The sequence below is a fragment of the Lagopus muta genome, chromosome 7, assembly GCF_023343835.1.
Source record: "Lagopus muta isolate bLagMut1 chromosome 7, bLagMut1 primary, whole genome shotgun sequence".
In the NCBI taxonomy this organism is placed as follows: Eukaryota; Metazoa; Chordata; class Aves; order Galliformes; family Phasianidae; genus Lagopus; species Lagopus muta.
In genome coordinates, this window is record NC_064439.1 from 14,310,762 (window position 1) to 14,329,375 (window position 18,614).

The 18,614-nt window shown below is 44.1% G+C and overlaps 1 protein-coding gene across 4 annotated transcripts in view; it reads left to right on the plus strand.

Moving 5' to 3' along the window:
* Positions 1–2,411: 2,411 nt before the first annotated feature.
* The window catches only part of ARHGAP12 (Rho GTPase activating protein 12), a 64,914-nt gene continuing 48,711 nt past the window's right edge, over positions 2,412–18,614 (plus strand). For all 4 annotated transcript variants that reach the window (XM_048952306.1, XM_048952307.1, XM_048952308.1 and 1 more), the window contains exons 1-2: positions 2,412–2,554; positions 9,357–10,111. In XM_048952306.1, the coding sequence (XP_048808263.1) occupies positions 9,443–10,111 (669 nt within the window). In that variant the 5' untranslated portion in view covers positions 2,412–2,554; positions 9,357–9,442. The remainder of the gene's footprint in view (positions 2,555–9,356; positions 10,112–18,614) is intronic.

Below are 18,614 nucleotides of genomic sequence, written 5' to 3' on the forward strand. Positions count from 1 at the left end.
TCTTCTTTCTTTTTTTATGTATTTGTGTTTCATGACAGACACACTGAAATATCAGGTCAACCTTTTTCTCCATGTCTGTGGCATCCCTAATGTCATTTTCTCATATGTCTGCTCCTGCCCTTCTACATGGCTGTCCTTTTTCACAGAACTGCCAGGAACTTAATTAACTGCCTTAGAGACAACTCCCTTTTGGCAAACAGTTACATTTGGACAATGGTGTGGAGAAATATGGGGCAGCCGGACAGACAGACACTGACTGCATGCTGGCTTAGTTTAAGGAGTTGGTTTACAAATGCGGAAATTGATGTTTTATGTGTGAGTTATGATATATAAACTTTCCAAATCAATAAGTGTAAAAATTAATAGCCCTATAGTTTCTGCCACAATACATGGAGCAATTTATTTGGCAGTTCTTTCCATCTGAAATTCATGAGGTCACTACAGATACCAGGTCTTGCCACTTAACGTGTACATACAGCCCTACCCCAGGTGTTGGTGTGACAGCCATCCCACGCTTGCACACCTCCAGGGAAAACGAGTTGCAATGGGCACAGGCTGTGACCTCCAGCTCTTCTTATCCCAGAAAATTTTCAGAGAAATCCTTCATAGGCAGGATATGTAACACACTAAAACTGGAAGTTGAGCTGGACAGTTTGTGTGCAGTGTTGTGGGATGACTGCACTTGGGCAGGGACTCAAAATTACATATCTTCTGGCACCTTCGGCTCTATTATGCACATTGACATGGTGTGGGACCAGAGGTTCAGCACTGACTCAGAGGGAAGAGTGCCTCATAGTGAATCACTAATGCCATATCCTGCAGCACTCTGCTGCAGCTTTGGCAGTAAGAAAGGCTAATTACAGTGTGGTTACTATGACTGACTTTTTAGATTCTTTTATGCATACCTCAGGCATGCCAATAGGTAAAACATAGTCAGCTTGCTTAGAAACACCCGAGTGCCTTAAGTATATTATTTTCTACCACAAAACTGGGCATGCGAGCAGAATCCTATTAGACATAAACATCCAACTGAACACAGCATCCTGAATTGCTCTTTCTCACATGCATACTTTTGAAGAGCTAGGAGCTGGAGTTGATGATTCTTGTGTTGGAGTGAATGATCCTTCCAATTCGGGATATTCTATAGTTCTATCATTCTCTGAATGGAAAACTACAAGTTGTTTTGGTTTTTTTGGCCTTTTAAGGGTAAATAGTGAACACCTATTAAAAAAAAAAAGTTTCCTTTACAATAGATATACCAATCTGCTGTTCTTCTGAACTCTGTAATGAGCTTGAACAAGGACTGGGACAGAGGTGTCAGCCATGATGCATCAACATAGCCCATAGAATTCAATGAGGGTGTCCTATGGGCAGGCCCAATCCTTGAGCCAGGAGGACACAGGCACAAGTATTCAGGCCAAGATACACAGAAGCAAAGCTTTAAGATATTTGTAGAGCTTGCCACCTGTCTTGCATGTTGTCATGCATCACCAGATACAAAATACCAAGAAAGTGTCAGTATTAGAAATGTTATTTTGTACGGCACCGTGCCCACACATTCATGTAAAGGCATTTTTGCCACTTCTCTCCTTTTCTTTCTCACCTCTTTCCCCCTCCTTTTTGAGGATTTTTACCATCTCCTTCCTTACTCCACGTGCTAAAATAACCAGCACAGGGCCAGCATTAGCCCTGATCACGTTAGTTAGAGTGCACAGAGAGCACACATCCCTGAGCTTTGCTTTAGGCTGTCTTCACGCAGTCGGACACCCCTGCTCACACTCGGCTCGTTCTTCCAAGGCTCCCTTTGCCACCCCAAGGAGCCGTTTCTTTGGAGATAAGATTGCCGACAGCTTGAAAACACTGTGAAGGTCACACAGATGTTCCCAGCCGGGATGTGCGGCAGTTTTGTCTGCTACAGTAAGGGAAGTTCTCATAACTGAATAAGTGAATTTGCCTGTTGCTGTTCACTTATTTTTGATCGAGCTGCTCAAGTGCCGCGGTCCGTTCACCTGTTCACCGGCACTCGGGTCTCCGCTCGCTGCGAGGGAGCTCCTGTGCTCCATCTGTGTGCGCCATAACAGAGCGACTTCGCGTTGCACTCGGAGCACAAAACGGCCGTGATTCTGTGATTCTGTGATTCTGTGATTCTGTGATTCTGTGATTCTGTGATTCTGTGATTCTGTGATTCTGTGATTCTGTGATTCTGTGATTCTGTGATTCTGTGATTCTGTGACCGTAACCCCGCGGGGCAGCGCCGATTACCCGGCAGCACAGCGGCTTCCCCGGCCCAGACGCCCTCCCGGCCCCGCCCCAGCCCCGCCACCTGCGGCGCTCCCGGGCCCGGCCTCGCGGCGGCATCGCGCTGGGGGCGGAGCTCCGCCTCCACCTCCGCTCCGGCCCCGCCCCCGGCACGTGACGCGGGGTGACGCCGCCGTGCCCGGGAGCTGACACTCGACGCAGGGGTCGCGCCGCGAGCGGCGGGCAGGGCACGCGCGCAACCACCACCGCTGCCGCCACCGCGGCTACCGGAGCGGGGCCCGCGCCGCAGGGACAGGTGAGGGGCCGCGGGGCCGCACCTCTCGGGCTGGCGGTCGGGGGGCGGAGGGGGGCGGCGCGGCGCCGGCGGCGTCGCGGGCGGCTGCCCCGAGGCGGGCCGAGAGCGCGGCCGCGCCCCCTCCGCGGCCCCCGCCGCCATCCCCCGGGCGGGGCGGGCTCGGGGCGGCCGCGCACCTGGGCGCTGCCGGGGGCCGCACGGCGCCGGGGGCGGCCCGAGCCGGGTTGAGCGCCTTACGCAACCGCCTCACCTGGGCGGCCGCTCCGCGAACAAAGGGGCTCCGGGCAGCGCTGCTGGGGCCGCTGCCGCCGCCTCGCCCCCGCCCGCCCCCTCCGCTTTGGGGCTGCGGCTGCCTTTGAATAAATAAGTCGAGCCGATGGGTGGCCCGGGGCGGCGGGGCCGTTTGCGGGGGGCGGTGGGACGGGACGGGAGCGGAGCGACCCCGCGAGGTGCGCTGACAGTTGCTGGCCGGGCATCGCCTGCCGTGAGTCAGGGAGCAGCGAGCAGCGCTGCGTGGTTACTGATTAAGCTTTTAGTTTTTAAGGAAGTCCGAGCTCGGGGAAGCCACTTCACGTTGCAATAGCAGCGGATTGCTAACTCGAGCGAACGGGGATTAAGCTCGCTTTTAAAAGCTTCTAACTTGCCCGTTGGGGCCGATTTGTTGTTCGCGTTTGCATCTTTGCACTTGTTTCCGTCCGAGCGCCGCACGCACACGCGGTGCTTACGGAGGCGGCCGCGCAGCAGCGCGGCGGCCGCAGAGCGCCGTGGAGGTGTGCCGGGCGGGACGGGACGGCGTGAGCTGCGACGGGTGTGCGCCGAGCTGCTGAGAACGCTGCCCCGGGGGAGCGCGCACGGAACCCGGCGGAGTGTCGGCCCGAACTAATAGGAAATTATCCCGATCTAGCGCTGGCGATTGAGTTGTTTTTGTGGCAGCAACGCACAAGGCTCCGTGTCAATAAGGGGTGAAGTTTGATGCTGAAAATGGAAAAAAGGCTGCACGAGGCAACTGGTGCTCCTTGGTAGGACACAGGAACAAGGTCACAGGAGAGAGCTGAGATCTGCAACTCTCTGCATTTAGTAACTGAGATCTGTTTGTATTATAAAGTAAAAAATTCCTGAACCACAGTAAGGGTTTTTTTTCATCAGGAGGAATATAAAGAAAAAGAGATAAACCCAAAAGACTTTTTGCCTTAATTACCTGGTTATAGAAGATCAGAAGTGGAGGATAAATTGAGGGGAGGTGGGGAATTCCTGCTATGTACCTCCTGATTTGTATTTCCTATTGCGTTCTGAGGTAATGCTGAATAGGGAGCGACCTTAGTTAATACAATATGCACATACTATGACTTTATAGGCTCCCATCCATGGACCATGCTTCCCTCCCTTCCTAGTCACGTGCACTTCAGGATCAGTGAGGGTTGAGTGCTTTCAGTGGGTGATGCTGTAGGGTTTCAGCTGCATTAAGAAGGCCGACTACTGAAGTAAGGAGATACCTGAACAAACCACTCCAAGAAGGGCTGAAGTTGCTGTTGCAGTTATTCAGGTTTGATTAGAAAAGATCCCAGTTTGTTTGGAAGTGTGCAAATACAATCTTGTATTAGTAACAAAGCTGGGCTCGGGCTGGCGTGGAGGACTGCTGAGCTTTGCACGTAGCTCCCACCCCGAGGAAGTGTCGCAGGGGTGCGGGCAGCAGGCAGGGTGGGGCTGACCTCAGCAAACAGCGGGTGCTGGCCCTGTGCAGCCTTTTGCTGAGTAAGGGCTGGGAACGGTTCCATCGGGAGCAGGTCCCATCGGAAGCGGAGCCTAGGAGCTCTGTGCCAAAGGAGATCTGTGAGATCCCTGACCCAGTGCCTCTGTCAGCATGGCTGGGGCTGGGCTGGTGCCGATCTCTGTGCTGGTAGGCAGCTGGTGGGAGCGTGTGTGTTATGGCAAATGTGTTCTGTGTGAATGTTTATGAGGGTGGATAGTGATAGGACAAGGGGGAATGGTTTTAAACTAAGACAGGGGAGGTTTGGGTTAGATATTAGGAGGAAGTTTTTCGCAGAGGGTGGTGATGCACTGGAACAGGTTGCCCAAGGAGGTTGTGGATGCCCCATCCCTGGAGGCATTCAAAGCCAGGCTGGATGTGGCTCTAGGCAGCCTGGTCTGGTGGTTGGCGACCCTACACGTAGCAGGGGGCTGAAACCAGATGATCATTGTGGTTTTTTTCAACGCAAGCCATTCTGTGATTCTATAAATGTGTTTCCTCGTGGGCATGCGGCCCTCCTTAAATTAGTTACTCTGTACCATTTGGGTTTCACTTCTAAAAATGTGGAAAATGTGGTCTGAATCTTTTTGTTTTGTATTCATGAAAATATTTTCCCATGTTTTTGTTGTCACTGGGGTTCATTCATTGTTATTTATCTGTTAAGCAGACATTCTTGGAATCATAGAACAGCTTAGGCTGGAAGGGACCTTAAGGGCCCTCACTTCCATCCCCATGCCATGGGTTGGTTCCCCCATGCAGCCTGGCCTTGTGCCCCTCCAGGGATGGGGCATCCACAGCTTCTCTGGGCAGTAGTGCCAGCATTTCTCCACCCTTTGAGTAAAGAATGTATTCCTAACATCTAACCTAAATCTCCTCTTTTATAGTTTAAAGCCATTTCCCTGTTTGTTGTCACCTATCATACCATGTAAAAAGTTGACTTCCTTCCTGCACGTAAGCTCCCTTCAGGTGCTGGAAGGCTACAGTGAGGTTCCTGTGGACCTTCCTCCTAGCTAAACAACCCCAGCTCCTTCAACCTTTCTGGGTTCTGAGGGGTGCTGCAGCCCTCTGATCATCTCTGTGGCCCTCCTTTGGACTTGCTCCAACAGCTCTGTATTCTGTTGCGAGGGCCCCAAACCTGGGCACAGTACTGCAGATGGGGCCTCACAAGTGCATAGCAGAAGGGGATGGTCCTCACCTCACCCTGCTGGCCACCCCTCTTTTGATGCAGCCCAGAATGCAGTGGGCATCCTGAGATCTGAGACTCACGTCCAGCTTTTTATCCACCAAACCCCCAAGTCCTTCTCCACAGGGCTGCTCTCAGTGAGTTCTTCTCCCAGTCTGCACGTGTAATCTGGGATTGCTCTGACTGGCTATAGCACCTTGCTCTTGGCCTTGTTGAACTTCTTAGGTTCGTGTGGGCCCACTTCTCAATCCTGTCCAGGTATGAAGACTTCATTTAAGATATTGATTATTGAGTAAGATATTGAAGGTTGCAGATGTCCTCTGTGGAAGTAAATCTCATTTTTGTGCCCGTCATCATCCAGTTAGAATATTTCAACCTTCTTTATCAAAGTGGATGTCTTCCAGCCTTACCAGTAATAGTTAAAGAGAAAGCACAAAGGGTCTGCAAGGCCTGGCCCGGTGCGTGACTGCAGTTGTTGATTTGTAGCACCAAAGTCACCCCATGGCATTAGTGTGCACTCATGTCCCAGTTTCTGTGTGCCCACTGCAGGATGGCACTGAGCTTGTGGGAGAACAGCCCACGTGCTGACCCTGGGCAGCAGGGACCATAAGGGCAGTTGGCTGCAAACCTGAAGTGTTAACTCTGAGCAGTGAGGAAGCTTTCCCACCTGTGCCTTCGGTGTTTAGCTCTGTGGAGGCGGAAGAGCAGAGCCTTGCTTGATCCTGATGATGAGCTGTTTATACAACTGTCTTAGTGTTCTGGCCTGCCACAGAACTGATTTCTTTTTGATCATGTGTTTGATGTTACCAAATGTTTGCTATTGACTTGATAATTTTGCAGCTTGGCTGGAAGAACAGAAATATGTGCCTTTTCTCTTAGTGGCAAAGGGCTGAGCTAGCAAAACCATTTTTGTAGCTATTGTATTTAATTTACCTTCTGTTTCTTAAAATCCTGTTAACTTTTTTAAGTATAAAATACAGCTTATACTGGGCATATCTATCTTGAAAAGACATTTAGCATGCATTTTTTCACTAAATAGTTACTTGAAATAGTCAAAAGAATGAAAATGTCAAGCCTTTAAACGCTTAGTAGCCCTGTGGGAAGCCACGGCTGTGTGTTCTTTTGTTTTGCCTCTGTATGGGAGAAGGAAAGGCAGTGTGAATGGGCTGTGTTCCTAAATTTTCATTTCCAAGGCAGCATACCTTCATGGTAGCCTGTAGCTCAGAGTCACTTATGTTTTTCTGGTCTGTGACCTTGAAGCTGAGATTGGTAGCAGCACTGGGAAGTGTTGGGAGCAGTCGGATTTGGTTACAAGGAAGAAAATATCATTTTGTATGGGAGGGGGGGAAGGCTGCAATGTGGGCATGTTTACCTGCTGCTGGAACTGCCAACACATGCAGGGCTGCACTTAAAAATACCTGTTTGTGCTGAAAGGCAGGTGGGCTGGGTGGTTTGTGCTGAGACTGTAAATTAGCTCCGGTGCTGCAAATGTCAGGGTGCTGTTTTATGGGGGAGAGAATAAAAAGGGGGAGGAAATCCATTGCAGACAATCTGAGCATTATTTTCTACTCTTTGCGTTCCTCTTAGTGCCAGCTTTGTTTGCATGTGGCACCATCTTTCTTTCTGCCAAGTCCTTTAATAATATTGTAAGCCTGATCTTGTGACTCCATTTAGAGTCTTGTAAACAACCGTGGCTTTAAGGCTACCTGTTGGAAATGTGTCCTGGGTGCAGAAATGGTCTATGGGAAAAAGAAAGACATGATTTAAACAGGGCGATTGTTTCTAAGCTTTGTAGTTGGACTGTCAGGTGTTATTTTCAACTGAGTTAAGTGTATTCAAGGATCAGCTCGAATAGCCAAAATGGTGGAAGGAAAACTGCAGAACTGTTAGGCATTTTTGCTTCAGCTCTCTTCACAAGTCTCCTTTGTTGTTGTTTTTGCACTTAGTCCCTATTATGGTCTGCATCTGTGTGCCTGCATGGAATTGCATTTGTTCCACTGAGTTACAGGGTAAACACTGTAGGTCTCATCATGAAGTCTCAACTTGCAGAGCAGCAAATTTCTGAATTGTTTTTGTCATTCATATGTTGTTGGTGTTTTTTTTTGTTTTTGTTTTTTTTTTTTTTTACTTATTTGTTAGTCTTTGAGGTTAATACAGCAGCTTTTATGTGGATTCTTCTAAATGCTTTTTGAGTGTTAGAGATCTCACCCTTATCAGCTTTGATTATTTTTTTTCTTTCAAGGTTAAGAAATTGCATTTTTTCATATTCCTTTGTTAAGCTGTTTTTATTGCAAGTTGCTAAGACTGGTGTTCACCAACTCACCAATTGTGGTGTTAGGTGATCAAATAGAGGAGAAACTGCATGTTGTGGATATGGGAACAGTGGTAGTTGGCTATGCTAGAAGGTGCTGTAAGTCTAAACGCTACATTTTCATACATTTTGAGACCTCACCTGGAGCACTGTGTCCTGGTGTGGAGTCCTCAGTGCAGGAGAGACATGGACCTGTTAGAGTGCATCCAGGGAAGGGCAACAAAAATGATCCAAGGGATGGAACGCCTCCCCTGTGAGGACGAGTGGGAGAGCTGGGGCTGTGTAGCCTGGAGAAGGAAAGGCTCTGGGGAGAGCTGAGAGCGGCCTGTCAGTATCTGCAGGGGGCTGTAAGCAAAAAGGGGTATCCTTTAGCAGGGTCTGCTGTGACAGGACGAGAGGAAATGGCTTCAAACTAAAAGAGGGAATGTTTAGATAGGATATAGGGAAGACATTTTAATAACAATAACAGTAACGGTAGTGAGGCACTGGAACAGGCTTCTTAGAGATGTAGTGAAGCCCAATCCTTGGAGACCCTGAAGGCCAGGCTGGACAGGGCTCTGAGCACCCTGATCTGGCTGTGTGTGTCCCTGTTCTCTGCAGGGAGTTGGACCAGGTGACCTTTAAGAGTCATAGAAGAGTTTGAGGTGGAAGGCATATTTAGATGTTTCTGTGGTTCTGTATAATATAGTTTTATTGATTATCCATTTTTGGTTTTGATTCATCCTCCTTAATAGTTATTATTCTTTCTAATGTGGTTTTTTTTTATTTTTAACACTTACCAGGTGCATATCGGGTTTTCTATGATGTAAATACTGCTCAAAGGTCTCTTAAGAGCAGAGTAAACATTTAGAATTTAAACCACTGAAGACACAGCATTTTGGAAATTTGAAATACTTTTTAATATTACATTATGCTAGCAATTTCTAGAAGCAATTCAGAAGTCCTAATGCCTGGCCAGATGCAGAGGCATCAAAGCCCACATACTGCACTGCTCCCAAGCTCTTGCATCTCAGCACAGGTTGGCAGGGGCTACATACAATGCGTGGGTCTGCAATAGCCAGCCTGTGCTAAGCTGGGATGCAGCACTGGAGGAAGAATGAAGGATTTTGTAAGGAATTCTCAGTGCTCTGAAGTGACTCTTGAACCGAAGGGTAATGCAAAGTAAACACATCATAATCTCCTTTTAAATATTTTGATTAAAACCAGAATAATGGCAGTTTCTTAAGAAATTAAGCCTGTGCATAAGCAAGAGAGAGTCAAACTAGTCCTCTCACCAAGCCCTCGATGACTGACATCACTTAGTTGTAGCAACAACAAGCTTAGCGGGTAGCTTGATAGCAAGATGCTTGTGAGAATATGGGACTTAAATCAGGGATTCTGTTGTAGTGTTGACTTTGTTTTATTGCTGTGAAAAGTATCTGAGAGTCTTTAATTTATTAATGTGTTTGACTGAGGTTGACGTAAGTGGAGTCTACAACGTTATTTTTGAAATTATTTTCCTCTGAAGTGCTCTCGGACAGTTACTTCATCGTATAGACATCATTTTCTTTTCTTATTGCAGCTCTGATTGTGAACAGGAAACAAACACTTCCCAAGCAGAATGTGGCAAAGTGTTTGCCGGAAAAGGTGAAATTTCTTGGGGTGGAGATGGCTGATAGGAGCGCGAAGATCCTTCCAGGACAATTGTACATTGAAGTGGAGTATGACTATGAGTATGAGGCCAAGGACAAGAAAATTGTAATTAAACAGGGGGAGAAATACATATTAGTGAAGAAGACTAATGACGATTGGTGGCAAGTGAAAAGGGATGAAAATTCCAAACCCTTTTACGTGCCAGCACAGTATGTGAAGGAAATACCACGGAAAGCACTGATGCCACCTGTTAAGCAAGCAGGCATGCTGCCAAATAATGCTTTAAAGCTGACGCATGGATTACAGAGATCGACAGAAAATGTGAATAAGTCACCAGAGCTTTCTAGTTTTGGGAAATCTTCTCCTGTTCAAGTGTCTTGTTTAGTTCGAGATGCCAATCAAAATCTGGGACCAAACAATAGCCCCGGTCAAACTCTTGGTTTGAGTCTGGACCTTACTCAGAACAATGGAAAACTTAACAACGAGTTGCAGTCTCCCAAGGTTTCCAATCAGTTTCGAACCATCTCCATGGGTCATTTCCCATGTCCAGAGTTCTTGGAAATAGAGAAGACCAGCTTTTTGCATGAACAGTCTTGTGACTCGGCAGGAGAAGGCTCAGAAAAAATTCACCAGGATTCAGAATCTGGAGATGAACTCAGTAGCAGCTCCACTGAACAAGCACAGGTAAGCTTAAGAAACAGTTTCTGTAGATTTGTGGGTGTTTTTTTTTTTTTTTAATAATTCTTCCTTCTCCTATTACCATAACTATTTGTCTTAAGTTTTGTTTTTCTTATTTTCTCCTAATAAACAGAAGTTGTAAGCACCACTGTCTTGTCTCAGCATCAGCTGGCTATTGAAGTCTAAACTGTTGGTGTGAATGGCTCTGATGTCCCACAGGTTTGTCCTGTGATTGAATGTTACAGAAACATTGCCTTATTGTTTTAAGATAACACTGAAGTTGGGTTATGTTGTCTTCTAGATGAAGGGAACAACTGCAGTAGCTCACTTTTTTTTTTTTTTTTTTTTTTTTTTTTGAAACCAGAGGAAGGTAGTAGTGCTGGTTACTGTCAGCTTTCTCCTTGGTCTGTGTTTAGGTGGCTTGAATACAAACTGATCACTTATTTGCCGCAATCAGAACTCACTTTAGGGTGGTATACACATGAAAGTTGATGCTAACTTCAGAAATGAAAATCTTCCTACAGAGAGTTGTGCTTCAGCACCAACTTATTAATAAGACACAATTAAGACAAAGCTGCTTAGCTGATATGACTGGGTATGGGGAGATCCTAAAGATACAAGAGTGAGTGATTTATGCAGTCATGAACTTGCATACGTTTATATGCAGTTACTGAAGTAGCCAGAATCAGTAGTTCTTAAATATTCTAGTCTTCACCTCTTTCTTGAAAGTCAGTTTCTATAGTTATGGATCTTCATGCTTCTAATATTTGTTACTCTTAAAACAATTTTACTTTCACTTGTTCCTTTTTTTCTGCAAACAATAAGGAATAAATGAGATTAATGAGTTTAATTTCTTCATTTATAAAAACATTTCTCAATTCATTGATGTAAAGGTTGTTGTAAAGAAAGTAGAGAAAACCAATGAATGTTCACTGTAGGTGGTATGAGCTGCTTAGAACTTGGAAGGATAAAATAATGCTTAGACATTTACTTCAGAATCATCTGCAGTATCTCATCTGCTGTCATATTAGTTGATTTGCAGGTGAATGACAAAATACTAAGGAATACTTTGAAAATACCTTTTACTTCAAATAGGTTACCATAAATTTACATGGTGCATTAGGACAGTCTCCTTGACTGTGTTGAATATGTGTCATCTTCTGTAATTAAAGTAGATGAAATTCACTTTACATGGGTGTCTTCTGGCAAATAGTAATAACCATTCAGGCCAGCTGTTCAGTTTCCGTGTGATTTTTTTTTTTTGTGGCTATTGATGTGGTGACACATAATCTCTTCATCTTCCGCCTCCATCCCACCCTGCAAATATGTTGCCTCAACATGAAAACCTCTTTGTAAGCATGGCCTTCAGCAGAACAGGTATGCATGCATGTACAGCCTTCACTGAGTTACATGGAAGGTCTGAAGATGGAAGTTTTCCCAATGCTTAAAGTTAGAAATCATGAAAATGTTGAGTTCCAGCTGTAGGAAAATCATGTAGTGTTTGACTCCTGTCACTGGTGAGCTTGCTGTGGTCATTGTCTTTGGAGCTTGATAGACCTTGCAGCCATCATATTTAACAACTGTGGAGTCACTTCATCTCGTGTGCGATCACAGGCTCTTGAAATGCAGTGAAAATATTAGATATTTAGTAGCCATAGAGATGAAAGCAGTAGTAATGCTGATGTCACTGTTAGTTCGGATATGAGTGCCAGCCTTCTCTTCTGGAAGAGCCTCATGTTTTTTTTTTTTTTTTTTTTTTTTTTTTATTAAATAATTCTTTCAATAATGAACATTACGTAGAAATCAGCTGTGCAGAAATTAATGGCTCAGAAAGATGTTTTTTATTGCTGTAGTCAGTCTGTAGTCAGAACATCAGGTTCCCAGTTCTCACACGCAAACAGGGTGCTGCTTCCCAAGGCACTGTGACTGGGGCTCTTCCTTCCCTCTGCTGCTGCTGTGAAATGCAGTTTTATGTTGTCTGAGTTACAGTAAATTCCAAACTACAGGTTTTTTCTTCTTAATTTGTAAGGTTAGAGACTAGATTGAGGGGGGGAGGGGAAGGGGGCGGGAAGGGGACAGGGGAGAATTTTTTGTCCTTGGTTTCATGAGCTCAGGCTTTCCATGCAGCTGTGGGAATGAGAGATAGTTTAGCTGGAGGTGGTGGCAATTACTTGTTCCTAGCCCAACCTTCAGTGTTTTCTCAGTACACTGAGTACAAATGTATGAGATGCAGAGGAGTTGCTTATGATGAGCTTCTTCTAAGAGATAGGTTCCTCATTCTCACAGGATAGTCCTTCTTGTCCTTTCCAGTAAAGTGCAGGTTTTGTAGCTGAACAGTCTTCTACTCAGACATCTGTGGGCTGTGGAAATGCCAGAAGATCCAGTCTCCTATGAACTGTATAAAGGAAGGATTTTTTGAATGTCTGCAATCTGATAGGAGGTAAAGGATAGAGTGGTGACAATGTGAACAGAAGAATTTGCTACTGAAGATGTGGGCAAATGATCTCGGCAAGAGAAGAAAAAATTAATTGGGTAATGGAATGCTCTTGATCCTTTGCACAAAGCAATTCTTGACCCCTTATGCAAAGAAATCCCCAGTATTGGGTGTCACTCAGTTTGTTTATGGGCTTGAGCTGTAGGAAGGCTGGAGGTAGAGAAAGCAGGGCCTGAGAGGAAACATTTCAGCTGCACCAGATTTAAATCTCTGGTGGAGGTGGTAACTGCCAGCAGAATTGGAATTGAATGAAGTAGATCAGAAGGGCACAGATAGAATCACAGGTGTGCTAATGGTGCTTAAGTGAGAAACAGTGAGATTTCTCAATTCAGTTTTAGGACAGTTGTATTCAGTGTGATGTCACGATCCCAGCAGAACAGCTGAAAATAATCCTTTGAGAGGGTAGCAAGGGGAAAGAGGGAGACTTTGTAGCAGAGGATGCACAATACTTGAGCAACTGAAAGGACTGAGTGATGAGCCTTAGTCCTGAATAATTCTTCTGAAGGGAGGTGGGGAAAGGAAATGACCTATCTAAAACATACATATATAGGCACACCTAATTTCTTAGGAACAAAGAGTTGAAGCAAAAGGGGAGGAAGGTTAAAAGTGGTTTTGAAAAGGCTTTTTGGTTAGTGTTTGCAGGTAAGTTCTGCTAACAAGTTTTGGGATAAGATGTGCAGACGTGGAAGGATGGGTGTGTTCGGAGATTGCACTGAGGATGGTTTGGGTTTATCTTTATATGCGGATGCAACTTTGGGATAAATAATTGCAGACAGAAATTAAAATCTGCTTTCAGCCATACTAATGCATAACCTGCTTGAAAAACTTTCTCTGATGAGGATGAGTGTTAGTGTTACGTTCTCTTCTGTCACGGGAGACATGGAATGTATATGTGCATGAGAACATTTGTTCCCATTTAATGTTACATGCTTGTTAAAGTTACTTTTAATAGCAGGCTGTTTTTAATCATTTATAAATATAGACAGTGACCCATTTGTAAAGACTGTTCTGTCTTTCATCCTCTTTAGTAATTGACTATTGCATAAACTGTCAAGTGCTAAAGGGGATTATCACTAGGATGGCTGTTTTGCTTTGATTGATTCCAAGTAGTAAAAATCTCATGAAGAGATCTGTTTTACCTCTGCTGCTTCTGTGGAAATTGCTGTAGCTCTTTAAACTGAGATCATAAAGTTTTATATGTCTCCACAGGCAGTGTGAAAGCAGATCATACCATTTTCAACTACTTTGTCACTTTAGTGAAGGGCTAGTGGCACTGAGCTACTAGTGGTAGTGTCAGGCTACTGCGCTGCACTGATATGAACCCTCTAAGTAGGGGGCTGTTACTGGCTTTGTGGACTTGATTCGGTTTGCTTCTGTGGTTAGAAGTTTGATGCTTTTTCACTTATGCATTGGTTATGCAAATTAAGAAAGTTGCCAGGATGAAGAAAGCACACGGAAAATACTTGTGGTGCAACTGCTCATCTCTTCAGGTTCATAATGGCATTTATAATGTAGCATTTTCAATTGGGTTCTAAGTACCGTCTTCATCATCTCTTCTAAAAATCAGCATTGATTATAATATACTGAGCTATACCTGATATAACGAGGTGAAGAACAGCTTCTGATGATGAGGAACTAAAAGCTTTGCAAGGGGAGGCCTTTTGAAAAGCGTCAACATTTTTTTAGTTATTGCAGTAACTGCTGTTAGAAATTTGTAACCAGCCTGAAGTGCTCTTATGTTGTAGCAGTAGCTCTGAATGTTGTCTGTACACACCTTCAAGGGTCCACAAAAGAAACTTTCTGTTTCTTTTTCCTATCCTATGCTAATGTGACTTTGAAGGGCTGTTTGTGAGCAGCTCTGTGTGGATGATGTTAATGTGCAACAGCAGTGTAAGTCAACTAACAGATAGTTGTGGCTCTTTGTGTGAGCAGCTCAGGGTTTGGGTGCCTTAGGGATGAGTGGGTACCATGTGCCCCTGATGCTGCTGATAGCCCTTGTACCCTTCTGAACTTCTCTGTTGCAAATTGGGATGGCCTTCATTTAAAAAAAAAAAAAATATATATATATATATAATAACAACAAAATTATAATATTAAAAACAAAACATAGGAGGCAACTGTGGAAAAGTCATAGCCTGAGGGACAAGTTGTGTTTAGCTGACTGGCTTACGCCAGCAGTGGTGGCTGAGTGCTCGGCTGAGTAAGGTACATGTGGTCCTGTTTTTGTGCTTTCAGAGTTTAAACAAAGGTCTGGAGCACTCCTATATTTCTATACATGCTAACCTAGTCTTCTGAGTTTCTACTCCTGTTTACCTTAATTTCACGCAGAAGATGATGAGGTAAACTTCTAAGGCATCCACCTTCCTCCTATGCCTTTGATACTGGTGTAACTACTTACTAGCGCAAATGAAGCTCAAGCTGCGCTGCTCAAGGAATGACAATCATAATATGGAATTGTTTTCTGTTTTTCGTCTAGAGAAGTGCCATTCCTAGCATGCACTGTGAGTTTGGGTGCCTTTTCTGTTAAGCAGCACAGAATGTTGTCCTCAGCATGGGGACAGCAGAATCTTTGATGGTGGAGTAAGCAGTGATGTGAAGAAGCAGCATAGGAAAACAAACTGATGGTTTGGCTGCTGCATAAACCTCAAGCATCAGGAGATACCGGGGCCTTGCTGCTTCTCTATTGGCAGTGCTTCTGTCGGTTTTTAACTTAGGAACTTCCAGACATAGAACAAACTTCAAATTGCTTTGTAATAAACAAACCTTACTTGAGAATGTTTGATCATATCGTGTACTTGCACACTGCATAACTCTCCGAATAAACAATTGCGTTCTGTGTATCTTTACCTAGCTACTATCTAGACAGCTGTTGAATACTGCAGGGCTCATGTATTAAATAAATGTGCTGTTATTTCGTAGAATTCTAAAGAAAGTACTGCTTGTTTCACAGCAGTGTGACAAAACAGTAGGGAACGTATGACTGGATAGAATAAAATGCAGAACACTTATTTTCAGATAGGCAGCCCTCTCTGGAATAGTAGGCATTTGTGCTTTAAAAACAAAAGTAAAGTTAAGCGTATCTGGTACCCAGGCAGCTGCTATTTCTCTGTCTCTTGGCAGAGGTGTAGGATTTAAAAATAATGTAGAGAAATGGGTTTTGTTCTTATATGGATTTTTATTCTAATACTGAAGGACAATACCCTTAAGCAAAACAGAGTAATAAGAATTGATGATGAATTTCAAAAGCCTTGCCATGGTGAGTGATTTGGGCAGAATGCCATTAGAATACATGAATCAATTTTGAGTTTGCTCTATGTTAACGTGTTGCTCCGGGGAAAGATCAGAACTTTCTAGGAATGATGTTATGAAGGCGTTAGGTTAGTGCAAAGAAGCAATCAAACTACTGTAGAGAATGTCAGTTGTAGGAGACAGAGCAGAACAAAAATGCAGAGGTTTATAGGTAATTCCATGGTATTTCTGGATCTTATATACTGTGAAATTTGAAGATCTTTCTTCCTGAAAGTGAGTACTGCGGAAAACAGTATACAGAAGGCTGTGAGCAGGGCATGGAGTAGCTCCATATGAATCCTGACAAAATCTTTTCCCTACAGGTGCACATTTAGCATTGCAAAAACTATAAATAGTTTTTGAGTAGGTATTGCTATTACTGCTGAAAGATGGTTGAGAAGAGAAGTAACCGTAATGTTGATTGTTTTTTTTTCTTTCACTAGCCTTCATCTGTATGTCTTTTCTGTTGTAAGCTCTATACAGATGTTCTGAAGATTGCTGTGAGTATTCTAAGTATCAATGAATTCTAGTTCTTCTGATAAATAGCTTTGTGAAAGAAATCTGAAAGTTAGGGACCTGTCTCAAGAGACTGAGCTTGTTGCTTCTGTTGGTTTTTGATGCTTACAAAGAGAAACTGAAGTCAGATAATGTCACAAAGTTCTTGAATGCAATTTACTGGCACCCCTCATTAATCTGAGATTACATGACTTATGAATTTAATAGTTCAATTCTTTCCTTTTTTTAAATGGAAGCCTTGCTTTTCTGAGGCTTCCAGATGGTCTTCACACCACCCAGTTAAATTGAGCAGCTTCCCTGTGTTCTCTTTCAAGGCAGTGCTGCAGATCGGAGTGCTATGCATGTTTCCTGGTGTGGTGGTGTAAGCAGATTTGTGGATTACCATTCAGCTGAAGGACTTGGCTGCTCTAGGATCTGCTTGGCTCTACCAATATTTATAGCTGGAATAGCACAGAGATGGGGTGGTGCTGGCAGAGTGCTGTGATCTTGTGTGTAAATACTGGTGCAGCAATACCAAAGGCTGTGAGTGTTCCTCTATGGCAGCTTGAATAGCTATAAAGTGCCTTGTGCAAAGTTTGCAGGTTTGATGGATGAAGGGCATGCTTGCTATTTCAGTATGGCTTATGGGATGAGGCTTCTGCAACTAGTGGACTAATGTAAAAGAATACCCCAACAAAACACTGATTAAAAAAATACTACTCGCAGCAAACTTTCTCAGCTGATTGTTCCATGTATGTAATAGTACAGTATACTGTACAGTATACATCCTCTTCTCCTCTCACTTCATCTTCTCCCAGGGAATGTTGCTCTGCTTTTACCACTTGTGAGCTGTGATTTGTGCTCTCAGTGCCAGGGTTCTATGTCACCCTTGTTATGGTTGGATCTGAGCTCCATTGCAGCCTCAGAGTTGTTGTGATGTTAACAAAATTCTGCAGATACAAATTGCTGTTGGTCTGCAGCTGTCGGGGGAAAGGAGAGGGGGAGGGAGAGGGGGGAGGAAGCTGCCTTAATACCTAATTTCATTAAGAAATATCTTTTCATTCCAAGAAACATGGTAGCTCCAGACTTGGCTTATTTGAAAGTTCTTAAAAGTTGGAACAAACAATGGAATGTTGAAAAGTATATTTATTCTGAAAGTTGAATTACAGAAATAACCATTTTTAAAAATGAAAGAAATTCTTGCTGGTACAAGAAAAATAAAAAGGAAGGAAGATATAGAAAAGTGTGGCAGTGTTGCATTTCTGCCCCAAATCCAAGTGCCAACAAACTGTCCGCAAGTAGAGCGAAGCAGTCAGAAATACAGTCAAGGCACGAATATGTGTATTTTTAGTTGTTGCGAGGGGGAGAAAACTGCAACCTGGTTGTGGTTCCCGTGAGAATCTTCCTCCTGTTCTTCATTCTGCTGTAACTGTGGGCTGTTGCTGAGTGCTTGTTGGGATTTCAAGGTGGCTTTTGACAGTGCATTCGTGTGCTTTATTTTAGCACTTCACTTAAAAATGGATCTTAGATATCTCTGCAGATGTTGGAAGCGGTGTGCTGTGTGTTGGATGTCCTTATGAAAATATTCATCCTCTTTTGTATGCTTCTGTGGAAAAGAGAACACTAAAAGCAGAGTGTCTGTTCTCGTTTAATTAAAAATGAAGAATTAGAAAAATACAAGCAATGTGGCACTTCCCATAGGCTTTTTTTGTGTTAATTTAGCAGCTTCTGTTCATTCTGTTGTCTTTTAAGACGATTTGAAACTGAAATCTTGACATGAGATGTGTGTGTGTGTCATGTCTGTCATAAGGTTTGCCTTCCTACCTCATAAACTGTAAAAAAGTTCTGCCTGCTGCAACAGCAGATGTTCTTTGTCTTGAGCCTCTCAAATAAATGAGTTTGGGGGGGGGTGTTTTAGCAGCCCAAACAAAACTGCAGTTTCAGTTGTGTGCTGGAGCAAATATGTTGCGTAGGCAGCGCCAGCTGGATTTAGGAGGGTTGTGGCACTTTGTCTCAAATCAGCTTTTCATTCATCCTTCCCCCTCTTCCTGATGAGTGCTGATACATGTGGGGGTTCTTATGGTTTATTGAGAACTTCATTTCTTCACATGTCAAAATGAGAAGTATCCTTCCTGGTCAGGGAGGGTTTTAAGCAGAAAGCCCATGTAAAACTTGTTTCAGTGCCAAGCATTCTTACCATCGCTTGCTTTTCTGCCTTAAAGTTTGCTTCAG